A 20,618-nucleotide genomic window follows, 5' to 3' on the forward strand; every position below is an offset into this window, starting at 1 on the left:
CGCGGGGGGCGGGGGCTGCGGGGCGGGAGTGAGGAGCGCCGCGGGGGCTGCGGGTCGGGAGTGAGGAGCGCCGCGGGGGGCGGGGGCTGCGGGTCGGGAGTGAGGAGCGCCGCGGGGGCTGCGGGTCGGGGGTGAGGAGCGCCGCGGGGGGCGGGGGCTGCGGGTCGGGAGTGAGGAGCGCCGCGGGGGCTGCGGGTCGGGAGTGAGGAGCGTTACCTTTGCAGGTGGGCTCGCTCTCGTTCCAATGCGGGTCCGAGGGGTCGACGCACTCGATGGTGGCTGGGCCCTGCTCCAGCACGTACCCGGCGCTGCAGGCGAACTCCACCTGCGCCCCCACCCGGTACAGCGGGTCCGACGTGCTGAAGTTCCCGTGCGCCAGGAACGGCTCGTAGCACCGATCCTCGTCGAAGGCTGCCAGCGGAGGGAGCCAGTGGGAGAGAGAGCAGGGGGCTGCGGTGCCCGGCCTGGCCACCAGGGGGCAGCAGGGGGTTGCGCTGCCCGGCCTGGCCACCAGGGGGCAGGGTTGGGACAGCGCAAGGGGCGGGGCCGTGGGAGCCCAGGGGCTGGCGGGGGCAGGGTGGGCCCGTGGGAGCTCGGGGGCACGGGGGCCGTGGGGAGCCCGGGGCTGGCAGGGGCAGGGGAGCCCAGGGGCTGGCAGGGACAGGGGCCCGTGGGAGCCCAGGGGCTGGCGGGGGCAGGGTGGGCCCCGTGGGAGCCTCGGGGGCACGGGGGCCGTGGGAGCCCGGGGCTGGCGGGGGGCAGGGGCCCCATGGGGAGCTCGGGGTGGCGGGGGCAGGGTGGGCCCGTGGGAGCTCCGGGGCTGTGGGGAGCCCGGGGGCAGGGTGGGCCCGTGGGAGCTCCGGGGCTGTGGGAGCCCGGGGCTGGCAGGGGCAGGGTGGGCCCGTGGGAGCCCAGGGGGCTGGCAGGGGGCAGGGTGGGCCCCAGGGGGGGCTCGGGGGGGCGCGGGGGGGCCGGGGGGAGCCCAGGTGGCTCGGGGGGGGCCGGGGTGCCCCGGGGGGAGCTCGGGGTGGCGGGGCAGGGTGGGCCCGTGGGAGCTCCGGGGCTGTGGGAGCCCAGGGGCTGGCAGGGGCAGGGTGGGCCCGTGGGAGCCCAGGGGTGGCGGGCGGCAGGGTGGGCCCAGTGGGAGCTCCGGGGCTGTGGGAGCCCGGGGCTGGCAGGGGCAGGGTGGGCCCGTGGGAGCTGGGGGCATGGGGCCGTGGGAGTCCAGGTGGCTGGGGGCAGGGGAGCCGGGGGCTGGGGGCAGGGGAGCCTGGGAGCTCGGGGCGGGGGGCCGTGGGAGCCCGGGGCTGGCGGGGCTGGCAGGGGCAGGGTGGGCCCGTGGGAGCCCAGGGGCTGGCAGGGGCAGGGTGGGCCCATGGGGAGCTCGGGGGGGCGGGGGGGCCGGGGGGAGCCCAGGTGGCTCGGGGGGGGCAGGGGTGCCCCGTGGGGAGCTCGGGGGCAGGGCTCTCACCCTCGTAGCGCAGCCCCAGGATGAGGGGGGCGCCGGGGCTCTCGGACACGAGCTCCAGGAAGAGGGTCTGGGCGTCGCTCAGGAGGCCGCGCTCCGGCACGTCGTCCATGTCCGAGTCGTAGATCAGGGGGGAGAGTCGGCTGCTGCCGCTGCGGATCACCAGCCTGGGGGGACGGGGGGGTCAGGGGGCGGGGCCGCTGCCCCACCTCCGCCCGGCCCCCCACCTACCCTGCGCCCCACTTCCACCCGGCCCCCCGCCCCTGCCTCCCTCCACACCCACTTTCTGCCCCCCATGTCCCCCAACTCCCCCCACCCGCTGCCCCCTCCCCCATGCCCCCAAACTCCCTCCGCACTCCTGCCCCTCCCCCGTCTCCCCTGTACCCCCCACCGGTGTCTCGATCCCCAGCCAGGGTCACTGGCCCCCCCGATTCCGGCCCCCTCACCGGTCGTTGTCCTCGTCCAGCGCCAGGCGCTCGAAGTGCAGGTGGAGCCGCTGCCCGTCCGGCGCCTCCAGGAGCCAGCGGCAGGTCAGGTTGGCGCCGCGCCCGCCCGGCCCCTCGGGGGCCACGATGCGCCCGTGGGAGGCGTTCCGCACGGCCCCCCCGCAGGCCGCTGGGGGGAGGGGCAGGGGTGAGGGATGGAGCTGCCCCCCCACGGGGCTCCCCTCCCCCCAGCCCCCAGCCCCCCGGGCCCCCCCCCGGCGGGGCTCACCCACGCAGCTGGGGCTGGCGCCGCTCCAGCGGGGGCGGCTGACGTTGAGGCAGATCAGGGTCTCCTCCCCCCGCAGGCGGAAGCCCAGCTCGCACTTAAAGGTGGCGGCGCCGCCCGGGTGCAGGTCGGTGACGCTCACGTCCCCGTTCTCCGGCCGGCTGGGGAAGCCGCAGCTCAGCAGAAAGGCTGGGGAGGGAGAGACACGGGTGAGGAGAGGAAAACCATTTCCGTCTGGAGGACAAAAACCGGACTAAAATAACTGTCTGGGGGACAAAAAAAAATTACTCTGGAGCTGCTTATTCAAGGGCAGCTGGACCGTGCTGCTTGGCTTCTTAAAGGGGTGGTGCCGTTGGAGGGGAAGAGGAACATTTGTTGCATTTGGCCCCTGTTAAAGGGACGGTGGGAGTCATCTCTCTGTTTGCTCTTAAAGGGACACCACGATTCGCTCCTCCCCTTTAAGGGAACATACATTTGTTCCTCCTCCCCTTGCTCTCTTAAAGGGATGGGGGACTCGCCGTGTCTGCCTCTTTGCTGGGAGGAGTCATCCCCTTTAAGACAAGGGGGCCTTTCAACCATTCGCCTCTTAAAGGGGCGGCAGCCAACGGAGACTCTTCCTTGTTCAAGGGGCAGAGGAAACAGTCCGATGGCCACCCCTTAAAGGGGCAGGGAAGCACCTACTCCCCCCTCTTAAAGGGATGGTGGAACCGAGCCCCTCCCACCCCTTAAAGGGGCGGCCCTTACCCTGGTAGTGGAACCTGAAGACGCTGGGGGGGGTGGCGTGGTAGCTCTGGAAGTGGATCAGCACCTGATTGGTCGGGCTGCGGATCACCTGACCCTCCACCATCAGGGACTGGTTGGCCAGGACGGCCGGCGTCTCGCTGCCCAGCCCCTCCACGGTGAGGGAGTCGTCCTTGGACAGGTTCAGCGTCTGCACCTGGGGGGGAGCAGGGTCAGCACCAGGCCCCCCCTCGCCCCAACCTCCCCGGCCCCCCGGACTGGCCCCTCCTGCCCCCCTTACCTGCACCTCGACCCCGTAGCCCATGTAGACCCGGATGCTGTAGCTACAGTCCAGCCCCCCGTAGGACGCGGCCCCCGCGGAATCCGGGGACTCCACGTAGCCCTCCACCTCCGAGACGTTGTTATTGCAAAGCACTATGGGAAGGGGGAACTGAGTCAGACACACCTGGAATCCCCCCGCCCCCCCGAGCCAGCCAATCCCTGCCCTGGGGCAGGGGCCGGGGCCGGGGCCGGGGCCCCCAAGAGGGGAAAGGCCCCTGCTCCATCCCCCGCCCCCCCAGCCAATCCCTGAAGCCTCACCGGGCGCGTGCACCGTGGTGATGGTCGTCGTAGTGATGAGCGTTGTCGTGGTTTCCTCATCGCCCTCGGGGACGTAGGTTGTCATGGCAACATGGCCCCCCTCGTCGCCCCCTGCGGGAGGGGGCAGCAGGCGAAGGGGGGAGGCGGTGGAGCCCGGGGGGGTGGTGAGGAAGCCGGGGCCCCCCGAGGCGGTGGGCTGGGGGGGCAGCACCGCCGTGGTGAGCGGGGAGGCCGTGTCTGTGCCGAGGACCCCGGGGTCCAGGCGCTGGGGGGGCGACAGCGAGGCCGGGGGGCTGCCTGAGGAGAGAGGGGGGCAGGCGGTGAGAGCAGCCCAGCCCCCACCCAACTAGCCCCCATCTCCACTTCTCTCCCCCAACCCGCCACCGAGCCACCCCACCGCTCCTGAGCCCCCACCCCTCCCCCCGCCCATCGCCCCCAATCCTCACCCAGCCCCCCCGCCCCATGTATGTGACCCTCCCCAACCTCCTTCTCCTCCCCATTGATCTCACCCACTTTCCCCAAGAGCCGCCCCCACCCCCAATTTCCCACCCTCTCCCCCAGCTCCCTCCCCCTCTTCCCTACTCCCAACCCCCCCGCAGAACAGCCCCCACTCCAGTGAGTGTCCCCTCCCAGTGCCCCCTCACACAGCGGAGGGGGGACTCACCGGGGAGGGGCTCGGCCTGCCCCAGAAACTCCTTCTTCAGCAGGACACCCTGCAGCAGCTCAGAGAAATCCTCGGGGACCCCAGGGGGAGGCGCGGAGCCCCCCAGGGCTGAGCCGCTGGCCTGGACCCCCGGCAAGGAGACTTCCAGCTGTGGGGAGGGGATCACGGGCGACACATCCTTCAGCGGCAGCCCTGCGAGGAGCGAGGGGTTAAACAAGACAGAGACCCCCCAGCCCTGTCGGTGCCCCTCACTCCCGACCCGCAGCCCCTGCTAGCCCAGCCCTGCCCCCCCCAGCTCTGCCGGTGCCCCTCACTCCCGACCCGCAGCCCCTGCCAGCCCAGCCCTGCCCCCAGCTCTGCCAGTGCCCCTCGCTCCCGACCATGGCCTGCCAGCCCAGCCCTGCCCCCACTCTGCGGTGCCCCTCACTCCCGACCCGCAGCCCCTGCCAGCCCAGCCTTGCCCCCCGCCAGCTCTGGGGTGCCCCTTACTCCCAACCCGCAGCCCCTGCTAGCCCAGCCTTGGGCCCAAGAGGACTGAGGGTCGGGAGTGAGGGGCACTGGCAGGGCTGGGGGGGCAGGGCTGGGCTGGCAGGGGCTGCGGGTCGGGAGTGAGGGGCACTGGCAGAGCGGGGGGGGGCTGGGCGGGCAGGGGCTGCAGGTCGGAGTGAGGTACCGGCAGAGCTGGCAGGGCCTGGGCGGCAGGGGCTGCAGGTCGGGAGTGAGGGGCACCGGCAGAGCTGGGAGGGGCAGGGGCTGCAGGTCGGGAGTGAGGGGCACCGGCAGGGCTGGGGCGGGTGCTGGGCTGGCAGGGGCTGCAGGTCGGGAGTGAGGGCCACCGGCAGAGCTGGGGGGGCAGGGCTGGGGCAGGGGCTGCGGGTCGGGAGTGAGGGGCACCGGCAGAGCTGGGGCTGGGCCAGCAGGGGCGGCGGGGCGGGAGTGCGGGGCACCGGCAGAGCGGGGGGGGGCCTGGGCCAGCAGGGGCTGCAGGTTGGGAGTGAGGGGCACCGGCAGAGCTGGGGCTGGGCCGGCAGGGGCTGCAGGTCGGGAGTGAGGGGCACCGGCAGGGCTCGGGGGGGCAGGGCTGGGCCAGCCGGGGCTGCAGGTCGGGAGTGAGGGGCACCGGCAGAGCTGGGGGGGGGTGGCTGGGCCAGCAGGGGCTGCGGGGCGGGAGTGCGGGGCGCCGGCCGAGCTGGGGGCTGGGCCGGCAGGGGCTGTGGGTCGGGAGTGAGGGGCACCGGCAGAGCTGGGGCTGGGCCGGCAGGGGCTGCGGGTCGGGAGTGAGGGGCACCGGCAGAGCTGGGGCTGGGCCAGCAGGGGCTGCAGATCAGGAGTGAGGCACCGGCAGAGCTGGGGCTGGGCCAGCAGGGGCTGCTGGTGGGGTGTGTGGGGCACCGGCAGAGCGGGGGGGGGGTGGCTGGGCCAGCAGGGGCTGCGGGTCGGGAGTGAGGGGCACCGGCAGAGCTGGGGCTGGGCCAGCAGGGGCTGCAGGTCGGGAGTGAGGGGCACCGGCAGAGCTGGGGGCAGGGGCTGCAGGTCGGGAGTGAGGGGCACTGGCAGAGGCGGGGCTGGGCCAGCAGGGGCTGCGGGTCGGGAGTGAGGGCACCGGCAGAGCTGGGGGCTGGGCCGGCAGGGGCTGCAGGTCGGGAGTGAGGGGCACCGGCAGGGCTGGGGGCAGGGCTGGGCCAGCAGGGGCTGCAGGTCGGGAGTGAGGGCACCGGCAGGGCTGGGGCTGGGCCAGCAGGGGCTGCAGGTCGGGAGTGAGGGGCACCGGCAGAGCTGTGGGGCTGGGCAGGGGCTGCAGGTCGGGAGTGAGGGGCACCGGCAGGGCTGGGGGCTGCAGGTTGGGAGTGAGGGGCACCGGCAGGGCTGGGGGCTGGGACGGCAGGGGCTGCAGGTCGGGAGTGAGGGGCACCGGCAGGGCTGGGGGCAGGGCTGGGCCAGCAGGGGCTGCAGGTCGGGAGTGAGGGCACCGGCAGAGCTGGGGGTGGCTGGGCCAGCAGGGGCTGCGGGTCGGGAGTGAGGGGCACCGGCAGAGCTGGGGGCTGGGCCGGCAGGGGCTGTGGGTCGGGAGTGAGGGGCACCGGCAGAGCTGGGGCTGGGCCGGCAGGGCTGCGGGTCGGGAGTGAGGGCACCGGCAGAGCTGGGGCTGGGCCAGCAGGGGCTGCAGATCAGGAGTGAGGGCACCGGCAGAGGTGGGGGCAGGGGCTGCAGGTCGGGAGTTAGGGGCACCGGCAGAGCGGGGTGGCTGGGCCAGCAGGGGCTGCGGGTCGGGAGTGAGGGGCACCGGCAGGGCTGGGGCTGGGCCAGCAGGGGCTGCAGGTTGGGAGTGAGGGGCACCGGCAGAGCTGGGGGCAGGGCTGCAGGTCAGGAGTGAGGGGCACCGGCAGAGCGGGGCTGGGCCAGCAGGGGCTGCGGGTCGGGAGTGAGGGGCACCGGCAGGGCTGGGGGCAGGGCTGGGGGCAGGGGCTGCAGGTCGGGAGTGGGGGGCACCGGCAGAGCGGGGCTGGGCCAGCAGGGGCTGCGGGTCGGGAGTGAGGGCACCGGCAGAGCTGGGGCTGGGCCGGCAGGGGCTGCAGGTCGGGAGTGAGGGGCACCGGCAGGGCTCGGGGCTGGGCCAGCAGGGGCTGCAGGTCGGGAGTGGGGGGCACCGGCAGAGCTGTGGGGCTGGGCGGCAGGGGCTGCAGGTCGGGAGTGAGGGGCACCGGCAGGGCTGGGGGCTGCTGGTCGGGAGTGAGGGGCACCGGCAGGGCTGGGGGGGCAGGGCTGGGCCAGCAGGGGCTGCAGGTCGGGAGTGAGGGGCACCGGCAGGGCTGGGGGGGGCTGGGCCGGCAGGGGCTGCAGGTCGGGAGTGAGGGGCACCGGCAGGGCTGGGGGCAGGGGCTGCAGGTCGGGAGTGAGGGGCACCGGCAGAGCTGGGGTGTGGCTGGGCCAGCAGGGGCTGCGGGTCGGGAGTGAGGGGCACCGGCAGAGCTGGGGGCTGGGCCGGCAGGGGCTGTGGGTCGGGAGTGAGGGGCACCGGCAGAGCTGGGGCTGGGCCGGCAGGGGCTGCGGGTCGGGAGTGAGGGGCACCGGCAGAGCTGGGGGGGGGGGCTGGGCCAGCAGGGGCTGCAGATCAGGAGTGAGGGGCACCGGCAGAGCTGGGCGGGCTGGGCCAGCAGGGGCTGCGGGTCGGGAGTGAGGGGCACCGGCAGAGCTGGGGGGGGCTGGGCCAGCAGGGGCTGCAGGTCGGGAGTGAGGGGCACCGGCAGCGCGGGGGGGGGCAGGGGCTGCAGGTCGGGAGTGAGGGGCACCGGCAGAGCGGGGGGGGGCTGGGCCAGCAGGGGCTGCGGGTCGGGAGTGAGGGGCACCGGCAGCACTGGGGGGAGGGCTGGGGGCAGGGGCTGCAGGTCGGGAGTGAGGGGCACCGGCAGAGCGGGGCTGGGCCAGCAGGGGCTGCGGGTCGGGAGTGAGGGCACCGGCAGAGCTGGGGCGTGGGCCCGCCGGGGCTGCGGGTGGGGAGTGAGGGGCCCGGGCAGGGCTGGGGGCTGGGACAGCAGGGGCTGCAGGTCGGGAGTGAGGGGCACCGGCAGGGCTGGGGGCTGCAGGTCGGGAGTGAGGGGCACCGGCAGGGCTGGGGGCTGCAGGTCGGGAGTGAGGGGCACCGGCAGGGCTGGGGGCTGGGACGGCAGGGGCTGCAGGTCGGGAGTGAGTGGCACCGGCAGGGCTCGGGGGGGCAGGGCTGGGCCAGCAGGGGCTGCAGGTCGGGAGTGAGGGGCACCGGCAGGGCTGGGCCGGCAGGGGCTGCAGGTCGGGAGTGAGGGGCACCGGCAGAGCTGGGGGGGTGTGGCTGGGCCAGCAGGGGCTGCGGGTCGGGAGTGCGGGGCACCGGCCGCGCTGGGGGGGGCTGGGCCGGCAGGGGCTGTGGGTCGGGAGTGAGGGGCACCGGCAGAGCTGGGGCTGGGCGGCAGGGGCTGCGGGTCGGGAGTGAGGGGCACCGGCAGAGCTGGGGCTGGGCCAGCAGGGGCTGCAGATCAGGAGTGAGGGGCACCGGCAGAGCGGGGGGGGGCTGGGCCAGCAGGGGCTGCGGGTCGGGAGTGAGGGGCACCGGCAGAGCTGGGGCTGGGCCAGCAGGGGCTGCAGGTCGGGAGTGAGGGGCACCGGCAGAGCTGGGGGCAGGGGCTGCAGGTCGGGAGTGAGGCACCGGCAGAGCGGGGCTGGGCCAGCAGGGGCTGCGGGTCGGGAGTGAGGGGCACCGGCAGAGCTGGGGGGGCAGGGCTGGGGGGCAGGGGCTGCAGGTCGGGAGTGAGGGGCACCGGCAGAGCTGGGGGGGGGCTGGGCCAGCAGGGGCTGCAGGTCGGGAGTGAGGGGCACCGGCAGAGCGGGGGGGGGCTGGGCCGGCAGGGGCTGCAGATCGGGTGTGAGGGGTACCGGCAGGGCGGGGGGGGGCGGGGACGGCAGGGGCTGCAGGTCGGGAGTGAGGGGCACCGGCAGGGCTGGGGGCTGCGGGTCAGGAGTGAGGGGCACCGGCAGAGCTGGGGCTGGGCCGGCAGGGGCTGCAGGTCGGGAGTGAGGGGCACCGGCAGGGCTGGGGGGGACGGGCTGGGCCAGCAGGGGCTGCAGGTCGGGAGTGAGGTGCACCGGCAGGGCTGGGCCGGCAGGGGCTGCAGGTCGGGAGTGAGGGGCACCGGCAGAGCTGGGGGGGGCTGGGCCAGCAGGGGCTGTGGGTCGGGAGTGAGGGGCACCGGCAGAGCTGGGGCTGGGCCAGCAGGGGCTGTGGGTCGGGAGTGAGGGGCACCGGCAGAGCTGGGGGAGGGCCGGGCAGGGCCGGCAGGGGCTGCAGGTCGGGAGGGAGGGGCACCGGCAGGGCGGGGGGGGCTGCAGGTAGGGAGTGAGGGGCACCGGCAGAGCTGGGGGGGGCTGGGACGGCAGGGGCTGCAGGTCGGGAGTGAGGGGCACCGGGGGGGCTGCAGGTCGGGAGTGAGGGGCACCGGGGGGGCTGCAGGTCGGGAGTGAGGGGCACCGGCAGGGCTGGGGGCTGCAGGTCGGGAGTGAGGGGCACCGGCAGGGCTGGGGCTGGGCCAGCAGGGGCTGCAGGTCAGGAGTGAGGGGCACCGGCAGGGCTGGGGGCTGCAGGTCGGGAGTGAGGGCACCGGCAGGGCTGGGGCGGGGCCAGCCGGGGCTGCAGGTCGGGAGTGAGGGGCACCGGGGGGGCTGCAGGTCGGGAGTGAGGGGCACCGGCAGAGCTGGGGGGGCTGCAGGTCGGGAGTGAGCGGCACCGGGGGGGCTGCGGGTCGGGAGTGAGGGGCACCGGCCGGGCTGGGGGGGCTGCAGGTCGGGAGTGAGGGGCACCGGGGGGGCGGCAGGTCGGGAGTGAGGGGCACCGGCAGGGCTGGGGGGGCTGCAGGTCGGGAGTGAGGGGCACCGCGGTGTCTGTCTCCCACACGCGCGGCCGGGCTGCCGTGACGAGCGCGGCTGTGGCAGCTCCGGCCCGCGGGGCGCAGGCGGGTGACGGGCCTGGGCAGCTGCCGGCCAGACGCTAATTGCTCTGAACGTGGCGCATTAGAGGATGCGGCTCCCGAACGGGATCCCTGCCCAGACCCAGCGCCTGGCACGACCCAGCCTCTGCCCCCGCTGGGAGCCGGCGCCCCCTGGAGGGAACGGCCCCCCCCCCCCCCCGACCCACCCGGCCCCCCCCCGCCCCAGCCCCCCTGAGCCAGCGGCCCCCCCCCCGCCCCAGCCGGTCCCCCCCGCCCCGGGGCGGCTGGGAGCCGGCGCTCCGCAGAGGGGACAGGCCCGAGGCGCCCAGGAAGGAGAGTCCTGGATCCAGTGGAAATTGCTCGGGAATTAGGAGGGAAAATCGAGGCCCGGACACCTGGGTTCCTGCCCCTTGTCTGGGGGCAAGAGCAGAACAGCCCCACTCGCCCCTGCTCAGCCCCCAGCACCCCGCAACGCCCATCCCCGGCGCCCTGCGAGCTCGGCAGGGGCCGGGGGGGGGGGGGGGCCCGGCTGGCTCTATGCCTAGGGGGTCTGGCACCGCAAATTATGGTGAGTCACAGTCACACTAACCCCCCCTCGCTCCCTGCTTGCCCTCCCCCCCCCTGTCCCGGCCCCCAGGCCCCCAGCTCCCCGCCCCCGCAGCCCCAGATCTCTGCCCCCGCCCGCGGCCCCTCACCTCGCAGCGGGGGCGCCGAGCCCACTAGCAGCAGCAGGAGGCAGGAGGCGGCCGGGCCGGAGCTGCCCATGGCGGGTCCCTCCGACCTGCGAACCCCTTTTCTGGCGCTTTCTCCCCGGCGGGGGAGCAGGGCTGCGCTTCGAGGCGGGGGCACCGGGCGCGCAGGAGGCACCTGCTCCTCTGCAAGGCAAAGCGAAGCGGGTTTGCTGCAAACTGCCCGCGGCAGCTCCCTCCCCCCGCCTTATTCCGCACAGCCAGAGCCCCCGCCGCACACGGCGCTGCCCCAGCCGCACACGGCGCTGCCCCCGCCGCACACGGCGCTGCCCCCGCCGCACACGGCGCTGCCCCAGCCGCACACGGCTCTCCCGCCGCACACGGCGCTGCCCCCGCCGCACACGGCTCTGCCCCCGCCGCTGGTCTGCCCCCCAGCACACGGCTCTGCCCCCGCCGCACACGGCTCTGGCCTGCCCCGCCGCTGGTCTGCCCCCAGCAGCACACGGCTCTGCCCCGCAGCACACGGCTCTGCCCCGCCACGCTGGTCTGCCCCCAGCAGCACACGGCTCTGCCCCCGCGGGAAGACAGGTTTCCAAGCCTCTGCTATTTGGCAGGCTCCATCCCTCCCTGGCTGTCATCGGCGCCGCATTTCCCTGCAAGCCGGATGCCCCAGGGAGCCAAGAGATCTCCTGCTTACCTGCCCCCCCGCCCAGGGGTGTAACTCTGCAGGGTGAACCCCCTCGGTCCTTCCCGTCGCCACCGCACCCGCAGGAGTCCCCTGCCCGCGGTCCCGCGGAACTGCCGCCCTTCGGGGCACCCGCAGCCCCTCTTCTGAATGCAAACCCCAATGCCCCCAGTCAGCTACAGACGGTGCAGCAGAAACGCCACTTCTCCACCCGGTGCCATGCAGGAGAAACCTCCGGGCCTTTGGCCAGGTCTCTGCAATCGAAGGCAGCCACTGCGAAGCCGTGCAAACCCTGGTGCGACTGTCACAGCAGGCCGGGCGCTCGCTTTCGGCCCCGCCGAGGGCAATCCCTGCGGCTGTCACACCAGGCCAGGCGCTCGCTTTTGGCCCCGCCGAGGGCAATCCCTGCGGTTGTCACAGCAGGCCGGGCGCTCGCTTTCGGCCCCGCCGAGGGCAATCCCTGCGGCTGTCACACCAGGCCGGGTGCTCGCTTTCGGCCCCGCCGAGGGCAATCCCTGCGGCTGTCACAGCAGGCCGGGCGCTCGCTTTCGGCCCCGCCGAGGGCAATCCCTGCGGCTGTCACAGCAGGCCGGGCGCTCGCTTTCGGCCCCGCCGAGGGCAATCCCTGCGGCTGTCACAGCAGGCCGGGCGCTCGCTTTCGGCCCCGCCGAGGGCAATCCCTGCGGCTGGCGCGTTTGCCGGCGCCAGAAGCGGGCTCGCTGGAGAGGGCGGCAGAAGAAACGCGCCGGCTCCCCCCGGATGGTTTGGCAAAACGAATCCGACTCAGGATCCCCTTCGGCTCCAGGTGCAAAGCCCAGCCTTGCCACAGGGCTCCAGGAACCCGCCCCCCAGCACAGGGCCCTGATCTGCAGCCCCCTCACACCCCGTCTGGGCTCCCCGGTCCCATCTGCCCCTCCCCCGGTCCCACACACCAAGGCCAGACCATGTGCACCAGGTGCCCTGTAATCCTCCAAAAGAGAGGACCACAGCAGAGGAGCCCAGTGAGATCCCCAAATTCAGCCCCCCAAGATTGCCCCTCTCAATCCCCGCCTGCCCCCCAGCATTGACCCGCTCTGTCTGATGGGGGCCCCCGTGTCTCTCTGGGGGAGGCAGCCGCCCCGGCGTACGTGACTGGAGCAGTGAGGCCTCTCTGGGCTGGTGGGCCAGGCCCCGGCAGCTCTCAGGCGATTTGTCCTCTCTCAGGACTTGCTCTTCTGTACCAGCCATCAAACCATTCATGGCCCGGCTCCTAACTCCCATTGGCCTTGGGACCAGCCATGGCCACCTCACTCTTAGCTGGCGGGACCCTCTGCCCATGGGTTTGGGGTGACTCCTGAGCTCAGGGCTCGTGTTCCGAAATCGGGACCTGGGCCGGCCGCACTGGTTTACACTGAACACAGCTCAGATTCACACACACGCCCCAGTGCCGTCCTGAGGGCTGCCAAAACCGGGGGCTAGGTTTGTAGCATTTCGCCGGACAACAGCAAGGTTTATTTTTAAGCTTTTTTTCCTTTCACTGTAATTTGCCCAGTGGCCCAAAATGAGGGATTTTCAGCGCGACTTTGTATCTAGTTCCATGTTCCCGGTCACAAGAAATCGGGGAAGGGGGTCAGACAAAACCGATTTGAGATTCCAAACGCAAACACCTTGTAAAAATGGTCGCCGGCCCCCAGGACCGAGCCCATAACCAGACATCAGATGCTAATATCTTCTCAGGCAGCACGGTTCTCCCTACGCGTGGCAGGGCGATTCTCACAGGAAGTGGGTCTGCGCTGGGGCTGGACGGGCGCGGTGAAATCGAGGGGTGCTGAGCAAAACCGAATCCTTCTGCGCAGTTGGTAGACGCGGTGAGGTGGGTGGAGGGTCTTCCCTTGGCCTAGGTCCGGCTGCCTGGGGAGGTGGATTATCCTGAGAGAAAATGGACAATGCCGGTGCAGCGCTCGGAGTGTAGACGTAACAAGTGACCTTCCTCTTCTGCCTTGTGTTCTTCTGCCGTCGGCTTTCCCCTCCGGTGCCACAAACGTACCTCGCCCGCCGCCCTCTGCACGTGCCCGCTTGGCCCGCCTGGCTGACCGGGGGGGGATTTTACCGCAGGCTCTCGCGGGGGAACGTCGGGGCTAACGCTGCACAAGTGCCCCAAGGACCAGGGGCTGGACCCCGCAGCCAAAAGGCTCAACCCACCCAGCGACGGGGATGTTGGCAGGGGCGGCTCTACCGTTTTGGCCGCCCCAAGCAGTCATGCGCGGGAGGCGCCCCGGAGCCGCGGGAGCAGCGGACCTCCTGCGGGCATGACTGCAGAGGGTCCGCTGGTCGCGCGGCTCGGCTGGACCTCCCGCGGCTGCGGACGGTTCGCGGGTCCGGCGGCTCCGCTTGAGCTGCCGCAGTCATGCCTGCGGGAGGTCCAGCCGAGCCGCGGGACGAGCGCCCCCTCCGCAGTCATGCCTGCGGCAGGTCCGGTCCTCCCGGGGCTCCGGTGGACCTCCCGCAGGCATGACTGCGGCAGGTCGGCCGGCCCAGCCTGCCGCCCCCCCGGGAAAGGGCCGCCCCACGCACGTGCTTGCCGCGCTGGGGTCTGGAGCCGGCCCTGGATGTTGGCAGCAGGTTTGCACTCGCCACGTCATGGCGCCCTCGCCAGGCCTCCGGGACACCAGGCCCAGCCGGTCCGTTGCTCCCCCACCCCCAGGAAGTTCACCTTGACCTGAGCAATTGGTAACACCCACATTTCCATTATTATTCAGGGCATTTTCCGGCTGGTAAATCCCAGAAATAACCATATTTCTTACCATTCTGATTGGCTCACATGCCGAGAGCAGACTGGTCATTTGAATAGTAGCCATCTTCATCACGGTGCTAAATTCACGTCACTTCTCCACTCCGTTTCCCATTGACATGGGGCCAGAGGTGCCTAGACTTCCTCACGCCTTCTGGAGCATGGCCTGGGTCTGCAGGTCTTGGGAGTTCTCTTCAAAATCAGGGTGCTACGTTACAGCCATTCACACGGATTTTAAGAAGAAAAACAGAATTTCTTTTCTGTATCATTTGAAAAGTGCTAAGCACAATCCTAGCAATGCCTAGGGCTTGTCCACACAGGGACACCCAGGAAAAGTAATCGGAAATAGCTAAAGGTGTGACATTGAAGTGGGTGAGTCAAACTAGATTAAACCCTGTGTGAACACCTTAACTCAGACCCTAAGTGGCCTTAATTCAAACTCTGAATTAAGGCCACATTAAGGGTCACTGTCATTCTGGGAGGTGTTTTACTGTGTCGCTGTTGGATGGAGACAAATTTGAGTGTAGACATGCACAAATAGGTTGACGCAAGGTGACAAATGTCAGCTAGACCTTGTCACGTAGACCAAGCCCGGTTGAAAGCATCCACACAGGGGATTTTATGTGGTTTACTTAACCCGCTTTAGTTCATTCAGATTAATGTTCCTGGCTGTCCCCATGTAGACAAGTCCTCGGTGTAGTTTGACAAAGAACAATAATCGTGTGGAACAGTCCCAGAAGTAATTAGCAAAATGCATCCATTGGGTGACTTGTAAGAGTAGCAATCGCAAATCATAGTAAATAGTTTGGGAAACCGAACAGAAATCAACCAAATCCACTGACACCAAGAATAACGACCTCTAGTTTTTACCAAGCCCTTTTCCTGTGCAGGTCGCAGAGCCTGGTGTAACGGAAGTGGATGCCGTTATCCCATTTTTCCGATGGGGAGACTTGTCCGTTATCCAGGATAGTCTCGGGTTTCTCTTGGAGCAGTGCTTCTCAGCCTTCGTTCATTTCTGGCCCCCTAACAAATTCCGAATGGAGGGACAGGGCCCTTTGGAAAACCTAGACCAGTCTGGGGGCCCCAGGTTGGGAGAGGCCTCCCCCCACAGAATTCCTGAGCACATCTTTGAGAAGAACCAGCCAGCCTGAGGCCTTGGTCGCTTTGTCCCCGCTCTGTTAACAGCTGATCCCTGATTTCCAGGATGATGGCGTCTGGCTCTGTCCACGGTCCAGCCGTTGGATCCCATTGGACCATCGTCTGCCAAAGCAACGGGTCTATGAGCAAACTGAATCCATTTTGCATTTGAAGGCCTTCATGTAGATTTCTTTGTGGTCTTGTTAACATTCATTGGTGATCTTAATATACGTCCTATTACTTATTAGCACAATTAGCTTCAGAATGAGGGTATTAATTAGGGTTATTTTTCTGGTTGGTTGGGATGAAATCATTCCGCGATTGAATCTCCTGCTTTAGGTCATATTTAGGCAACTCTTGTTTGTTAGGTTAAATCTCACTGTAGTTCTCATTTCTGTCACAATATTCCGGGAGGCTGCCTTGTTTACGTGCCGATACTTATTCAGTTTTCAGGTTCATTGTCTCCTGCAGATACGGGTCACAATCTCTGTTATTTGCGTCAGTTTCCTTAGTGCATTGTGGCTGGACACCGTGCCAGTATTGTCAGTAATTACTGGGAGGTTATTAGTCATTATGTGTTATTAGCTGATCCTGCAAGTGGGGCTTCTCTTAGGAATAGTTATTAGCAAAATTAAGAATGTAATTTATTAATTATCGAGGACAGCAAACTGAAGGGAACTTTGGTGGGGCAGATCTCTGCCGGTGCCAGGCCGGAGGGCATGGATGTCTGTATCTGCAAGAAGCTAGTCATTGCTTCGGTACGGACCGGCATGGTACCGCCCGGCCACCACCTGGCCCCCTTGGTCTGCGTTCGCCGTTCCTGCGTGACGCTGAGAACGGTGCCATTTGCAGCGTAGCTACGAGGCAGGTCACCACTGACACTTCACACCCGTGACTCGGGGTGCGGGAGTCACTGTGAGGGGTCCGTGTTCACACCGCGTATGTCTGGGTGGGCAATGGATGGACGGCTGGATAGTTACCAATGGGAACAGGACACCGGGCCCTGCTTTGCAGGCAATGTCTGGCCCAGTGCGAGATGTTACAGACCCCCGGTGGGGCAGGGAACATCTGGAACTGGACCGCGCCCCCCTGGGAGAGACCCCGGTCCAAGCCCCCGCAGGAGAGACCCCGGTCCAAGCCCCGCAGGGGGGGGACCCCAGTCCGAGCCCCGCAGGGGGGGACCCCGGTCCGAGCCCCCCCAGGAGAGACCCCGGTCCGAGCCCCCGCGGGAGGGACCCTGGTCCGAGCCCCGCTGGGGGGGGACCCCTGTCCGAGCCCCCCCAGGAGAGACCCCGGTCCGAGCCCCCCCGGGAGGGACCCTGGTCCGAGCCCCCGCGGGAGAGACCCCGGTCCGAGCCCCACTGGGGGGGACCCCGGTCCGAGCCCCCCTGGGGAGGGACCCCAGTCCAGGCCCCCGCGGGAGGGGCCCCAGTCCGAGCCCCGCTGGGACTGGTCCGAGCCCCCAGGAGAGACCCCGGTCCGCGCCCCCCCCGGAGAGACCCCGGTCCGAGCCCCGCGGGGGGGGACCCCGGTCCGAGCCCCTGGGAGGGGCCGGTCAAGCCCCGCTGGGGACCCAGTCCGAGCCCCGCGGGGGGGGACCCCGGTCCGAGCCCCCCCGGGAGAGACCCCGGTCCGAGCCCCGCTGGGGGGGGACCCCGGTCCGAGCCCCCCCGGGAGAGACCCCGGTCCGAGCCCCGCTGGGGGGGGACCCCGGTCCGAGCCCCCCCGGGGGCTGTGCTGGGCCCGGGCCCGGACGGGTCCTGACCCCAGCGGTTCGGGGGCAGGATGGGTCACTGCGGCCCGTCAGCCCCAAACCTCCAGAGCGGGGACTCCTCGGGAGGGGTTAGAGGCGGGGGCGCGGCCCGCTGTCTGCGTCACTCCGTGCGGGGCGGGGAGGATCCGCCGGAGCCGAAGCGGGTCCAGCGCAGCAGCAGCAGCAGCATCCTCCGGCGGCGGGGAGGGCGCTGAGCAGGGGCGGGGCAGGGGCGCTGAGGAGGAGGGGGCAGAGGAGAGGGCAGGGGCACTGAGGAGAGGGGAGGGGCAGGGGCACTGAGGCGGGAGGGGCAGAGGAGAGGGCAGGGGCGCTGAGGCGGGAGAGGGGGCAGAGGAGAGGGCAGGGGGCACTGAGGCGGGGAGGGGCAGGGGCACTGAGGCGGGAGAGGGGCAGAGGTGAGGGCAGGGGCACTGAGGAGGGGAGGGGCAGGGGGCACTGAGGCGGGGCAGGGGCAGAGGAGAGGGCAGGGGCACTGAGGCGGGGAGGGCAGGGGCACTGAGGAGGGGGAGGGGCAGGGGCACTGAGGCGGGAGAGGGGCAGAGGTGAGGGCAGGGGCACTGAGGGAGGGGAGGGGGCAGAGGAGAGGGCAGGGGCACTGAGGCGGGGAAGGGCAGGGGCACTGAGGCGGGGCAGGGGCAGAGGAGAGGGCGGGGGGCACTGAGGCGGGGGAGGGGCAGCGAGCACGGAGGCGGGGGAGGGGCAGCGAGGGGCCATGACCTGCCCCGGGGCGCTGGACGGGTTTTTCTCCTCCCTGCTGCCGGCCACCCCCCCTTGGCGCCCCGGCCCCGAGCCGGCGCTGGCCCTGCTGGCCTGGCTGGCGCTGCTCTTCGTCTGGTACTGCTACCGGGTGGGCAGCGAGCGGGCGCCCGCGGGGCCCCCGCCGGGCGGGGGGCGCCCAGCCCCCAGCCTGCCCCCCGGGGCCGGGCGGCGGAGCCGCAGCCTGCGGGCCTACGCCCAGCGGTACTCCTGGGCGGGCATGGGGCGGGTGCGCAAGGCGCTGCGGGAGGAGCTGCGGCCCGAGCGCCCGGCCATCCAGAGCCCCCGCGTCTTCCACCTGCCCGAGCTGCCCTCGGCCCCCTGCTTCCCGCGGGACGCCCAGCGGCACGACGCCGAGCTGCTGGAGCGCGCCTGCCCCGCCCTCCTGCGGGAGTACCAGGCCGTGGCCGGGGGCGCCGCCCGGGGCTGGACCCCTGGGCCCTGCCAGCGCTTCTACCTCCACCGCCGCGGCGTGTGCCAGCCGCAGCACTGCCGGGCCTGCCCCCGCACCTACCGCGCCCTGGCCGGCCTGCGCACCTTCCTCAGCGCCAACCGCTTCGGCAACGCCTGCTTCAGCGTCCTGCAGCCGGGCACCGTCCTGCCCGGGCGCTACGGGCCCACCAACGTCCGCCTGCGCTGCCACCTGGGTACGGGAACGGGGCGCCGGGCCTGGCCCCTCTGGAGGAGCCAGGGGGTGGGGAATGGGGCAGGGGCCTGCACCCTCTAGGGGGCACCGGGGAATGGGGCAGGGGCCTGTCTCTCCAGGGGCGCCAGGGGGCAGGGAATGGGGTGGGGGTCTGTCCCCTCCGGGGGCACCGGGGAATGGGGCAGGGGCCTGTCTCTCCAGGGGCGCCAGGGGGCAGGGAATGGGGTGGGGGTCTGTCCGCTCTAGGAGGCGCCGGGGGGCGGGGAATGGAGCTGAGGGCTTGTTCCCTCTGAGGGTGCCGGGGGGGTGGGGGTGGAGAATGGGGCACGGGGCCTTTCCCAACCAATCAACCTGTTCCCACTGCAGGGCTGATGGTGCCCCCAGGCTGTGAGCTGGTGGTGGGGGGCGAGCCCCAGTGCTGGTCCAAGGGACACTGCCTCCTGCTGGACGACTCCTTCCTGCACACGACCGCGCATAATGGTAAGAGAATGACAGGAGTGAGGGGCACCGACTGAGGTGGTGGGGGGGAGGCTTGGCTAGCAGGGGCTGCGGGTCGGGAGTGAGGGGCACCGGCAGGGCTGGGCTGGCAGGGGCTGCGGGTCGGGAGTGAGGGGCACCGTTAGAGCCGGTGGGGGCAGGGCTGGGCTAGCAGGGGCTATGGGTCGGGAGTGAGGGGCACCGGCAGAGCTGGGGGGGCAGGGCTGGGCTGGCAGGGAGCTGCGGGTCGGGAGTGAGGGGCACTGGCAGGGCTGGGGGAGCCCACGGGGCTGCGGGTCAGGAGTGAGGGGCACCGGCAGGGCTGGGGGAGCCCACGGGGCTGCGGGTCGGGAGGGAGGGGCACCGGCTGAGGTGGGGGGGCAGGGCTGGGCTTGCAGGGGCTTTGGGTCGGGAGTGAGGGGCACCGGCAGAGCTGGGGGGGTCCAGGGCTGGGCTGGCAGGGGCTGCGGGTCGGGAGTGAGGGGCACCGGCTGAGGTGGGGGCAGGGCTGGGCTAGCAGGGGCTATGGGTCGGGAGTGAGGGGCGCTGGCAGGGGCTGCGGGTCGGGAGTGAGGGGCACCGTTAGTGCGGGGGGGGGCAGGGCTGGGCTAGCAGGGGCTATGGGTCGGGAGTGAGGGCACCGGCAGAGCCTGGGGGCAGGGCTGGGCTGGCCGGGGCTGCGGGTCGGGAGTGAGGGGCACTGGCAGGGCTGGGGGAGCCCACGGGGCTGCGGGTCAGGAGTGAGGGCACCGGCAGGGCTGGGGAGCCCACGGGGCTGCGGGTCGGGAGTGAGGGGCACCGGCTGAGGTAGGGGGGCCCAGGGCTGGGCTGGCAGGGGGCTGCGGGTCAGGAGTGAGGGGCACCGGCAGGGCTGGGGGAGCCCACGGGGCTGCGGGTCGGGAGTGAGGGGCACCGGCTGTGTTTGGGGGGCCCTGGGCGGGGCTGGCAGGGGGCTGCGGGTCAGGAGTGAGGGGCACCGGCAGGGCTGGGGGAGCCCAGGGGGCTGCGGGTCGGGAGTGAGGGGCACCGGCTGAGGTGGGGGGGCCCAGGGCTGGGCTGGCAGGGGGCTGCGGGTCCGGAGTGAGGGGCACCGGCAGGGCTGGGGGAGCCCAGGGGGCTGCGGGTCGGGAGTGAGGGCACCGGCTGAGGTGGGGGCCCAGGGCTGGGCTGGCAGGGGCTGCGGGTCGGGAGTGAGGGCACCGGCTGAGGTGGGGGGGCAGGGCTGGGCTGGCAGGGGCTGCGGGTCGGGAGTGAGGGGCACCGGCAGGGCTGGGGGAGCCCAGGGGGCTGCGGGTCGGGAGTGAGGGGCACCGGCTGAGGTGGGGGGGCAGGGCTGGGCTTGCAGGGGCTGCGGGTCGGGAGTGAGGGGCACTGGCAGAGCTGGGGGGGGCAGGGCTGGCGGGTCGGGAGTGAGGGGCACGGCTGAGCCCAGCGTCTCTCGCAGGTCCCCCCGAGGACGGGCCCCTCGTGCTGTTCATCGTGGATCTGTGGCACCCCAACGTGGCCGGGGCCGAGCGCCAGGCTCTGGATTACATCTTTGCCCCTGGCCCCTAGGGGCTGGGCCGGCTGTGGCGCTGGTGGCGGGTCATTGCCCAGGATGGATGGACAGCGCTGGAACCAGCCCCACTGAACTGCCTCTGGGGGGCGCCGGCTCCCATCCGGCCCCAGGGCCCGAGTCTCCTGCCCCGCTGTGTACGGCTTCCTTGGCCCCACGTTGCTTGGACCCGAAGTCTCTGCAAAGCCCCCAGCCCCTCATTAAAACCTTCCGCACCTGCCGTGTCAGCGCTTCGCAGAGCTGGGCCGTCGCACCGGGCACTGCCCAGCCCCCGCCTGCCCCCCGACAGCTCTGGGTCCCGGCCCCCAGGATGGGCTGGTTCACGGCGGGGACTGGTCTGACCCGGGGCCTCTCCCCTCTAGGGGGCGCCGGTTCGCAGCCGGCCCCAGGGCAAGGACCGGTGCGGGGGGCGGGACCCGGGGCCTCTCCCCTCTAGGGGGCGCCGGTTCCCAGCCGGCCCCAGGGCAAGGACCGGTGCGGGGGGCGGGGGACAGGGCCTCTCCCCTCTAG

General features: G+C 71.3%; 2 protein-coding genes across 5 annotated transcripts in view; one reads left to right on the forward strand and one right to left on the reverse strand.

Moving 5' to 3' along the window:
• SEZ6L2 (seizure related 6 homolog like 2) overlaps window positions 1–10,489 on the reverse strand; it is a 23,176-nt gene extending 12,687 nt beyond the window's left edge. Inside the window, exons 1-9 of one of the 4 annotated variants that reach the window (XM_039537509.1) lie at window positions 10,315–10,489; window positions 4,164–4,355; window positions 3,500–3,796; window positions 3,201–3,334; window positions 2,924–3,116; window positions 2,183–2,368; window positions 1,915–2,083; window positions 1,472–1,635; window positions 217–411 (exon numbers count right to left, since the gene is read on the reverse strand). In XM_039537509.1, the coding sequence (XP_039393443.1) occupies window positions 217–411; window positions 1,472–1,635; window positions 1,915–2,083; window positions 2,183–2,368; window positions 2,924–3,116; window positions 3,201–3,334; window positions 3,500–3,796; window positions 4,164–4,355; window positions 10,315–10,384 (1,600 nt within the window). In that variant the 5' untranslated portion in view covers window positions 10,385–10,489. Of the gene's footprint in view, window positions 1–216; window positions 412–1,471; window positions 1,636–1,914; window positions 2,084–2,182; window positions 2,369–2,923; window positions 3,117–3,200; window positions 3,335–3,499; window positions 3,797–4,163; window positions 4,356–9,564; window positions 9,707–10,314 lie in introns of those variants that run through there. The other 3 variants (XM_039537510.1, XM_039537511.1, XM_039537512.1) reach the window with 3 other exon arrangements.
• A 6,897-nt stretch (window positions 10,490–17,386) lies between these two features.
• ASPHD1 (aspartate beta-hydroxylase domain containing 1) lies at window positions 17,387–20,369 on the forward strand. Its single transcript, XM_039536136.1, has 3 exons — window positions 17,387–18,077; window positions 18,443–18,556; window positions 19,998–20,369. Exons 1-3 carry the CDS (start codon window positions 17,387–17,389, stop codon window positions 20,105–20,107), a joined length of 915 nt encoding a protein of 304 aa, XP_039392070.1. The 3' UTR covers window positions 20,108–20,369.
• Window positions 20,370–20,618: the final 249 nt, after the last annotated feature.

Source organism: Mauremys reevesii, linkage group 4, assembly GCF_016161935.1.
Source record: "Mauremys reevesii isolate NIE-2019 linkage group 4, ASM1616193v1, whole genome shotgun sequence".
NCBI classification, from domain to species: Eukaryota; Metazoa; Chordata; order Testudines; family Geoemydidae; genus Mauremys; species Mauremys reevesii.

Bases quoted from the DNA above. Each gene is read 5' to 3' on its own strand.
- ASPHD1 (XM_039536136.1), top strand. From the start codon at position 17,387: ATGACCTGCCCCGGGGCGCTGGACGGGTTTTTCTCCTCCCTGCTGCCG. The intron at 18,078-18,442 runs GTACGGGAACGG...TTCCCACTGCAG, and splicing joins CCGCCTGCGCTGCCACCTGG to GGCTGATGGTGCCCCCAGGC. The intron at 18,557-19,997 runs GTAAGAGAATGA...CGTCTCTCGCAG, and splicing joins GCACACGACCGCGCATAATG to GTCCCCCCGAGGACGGGCCC.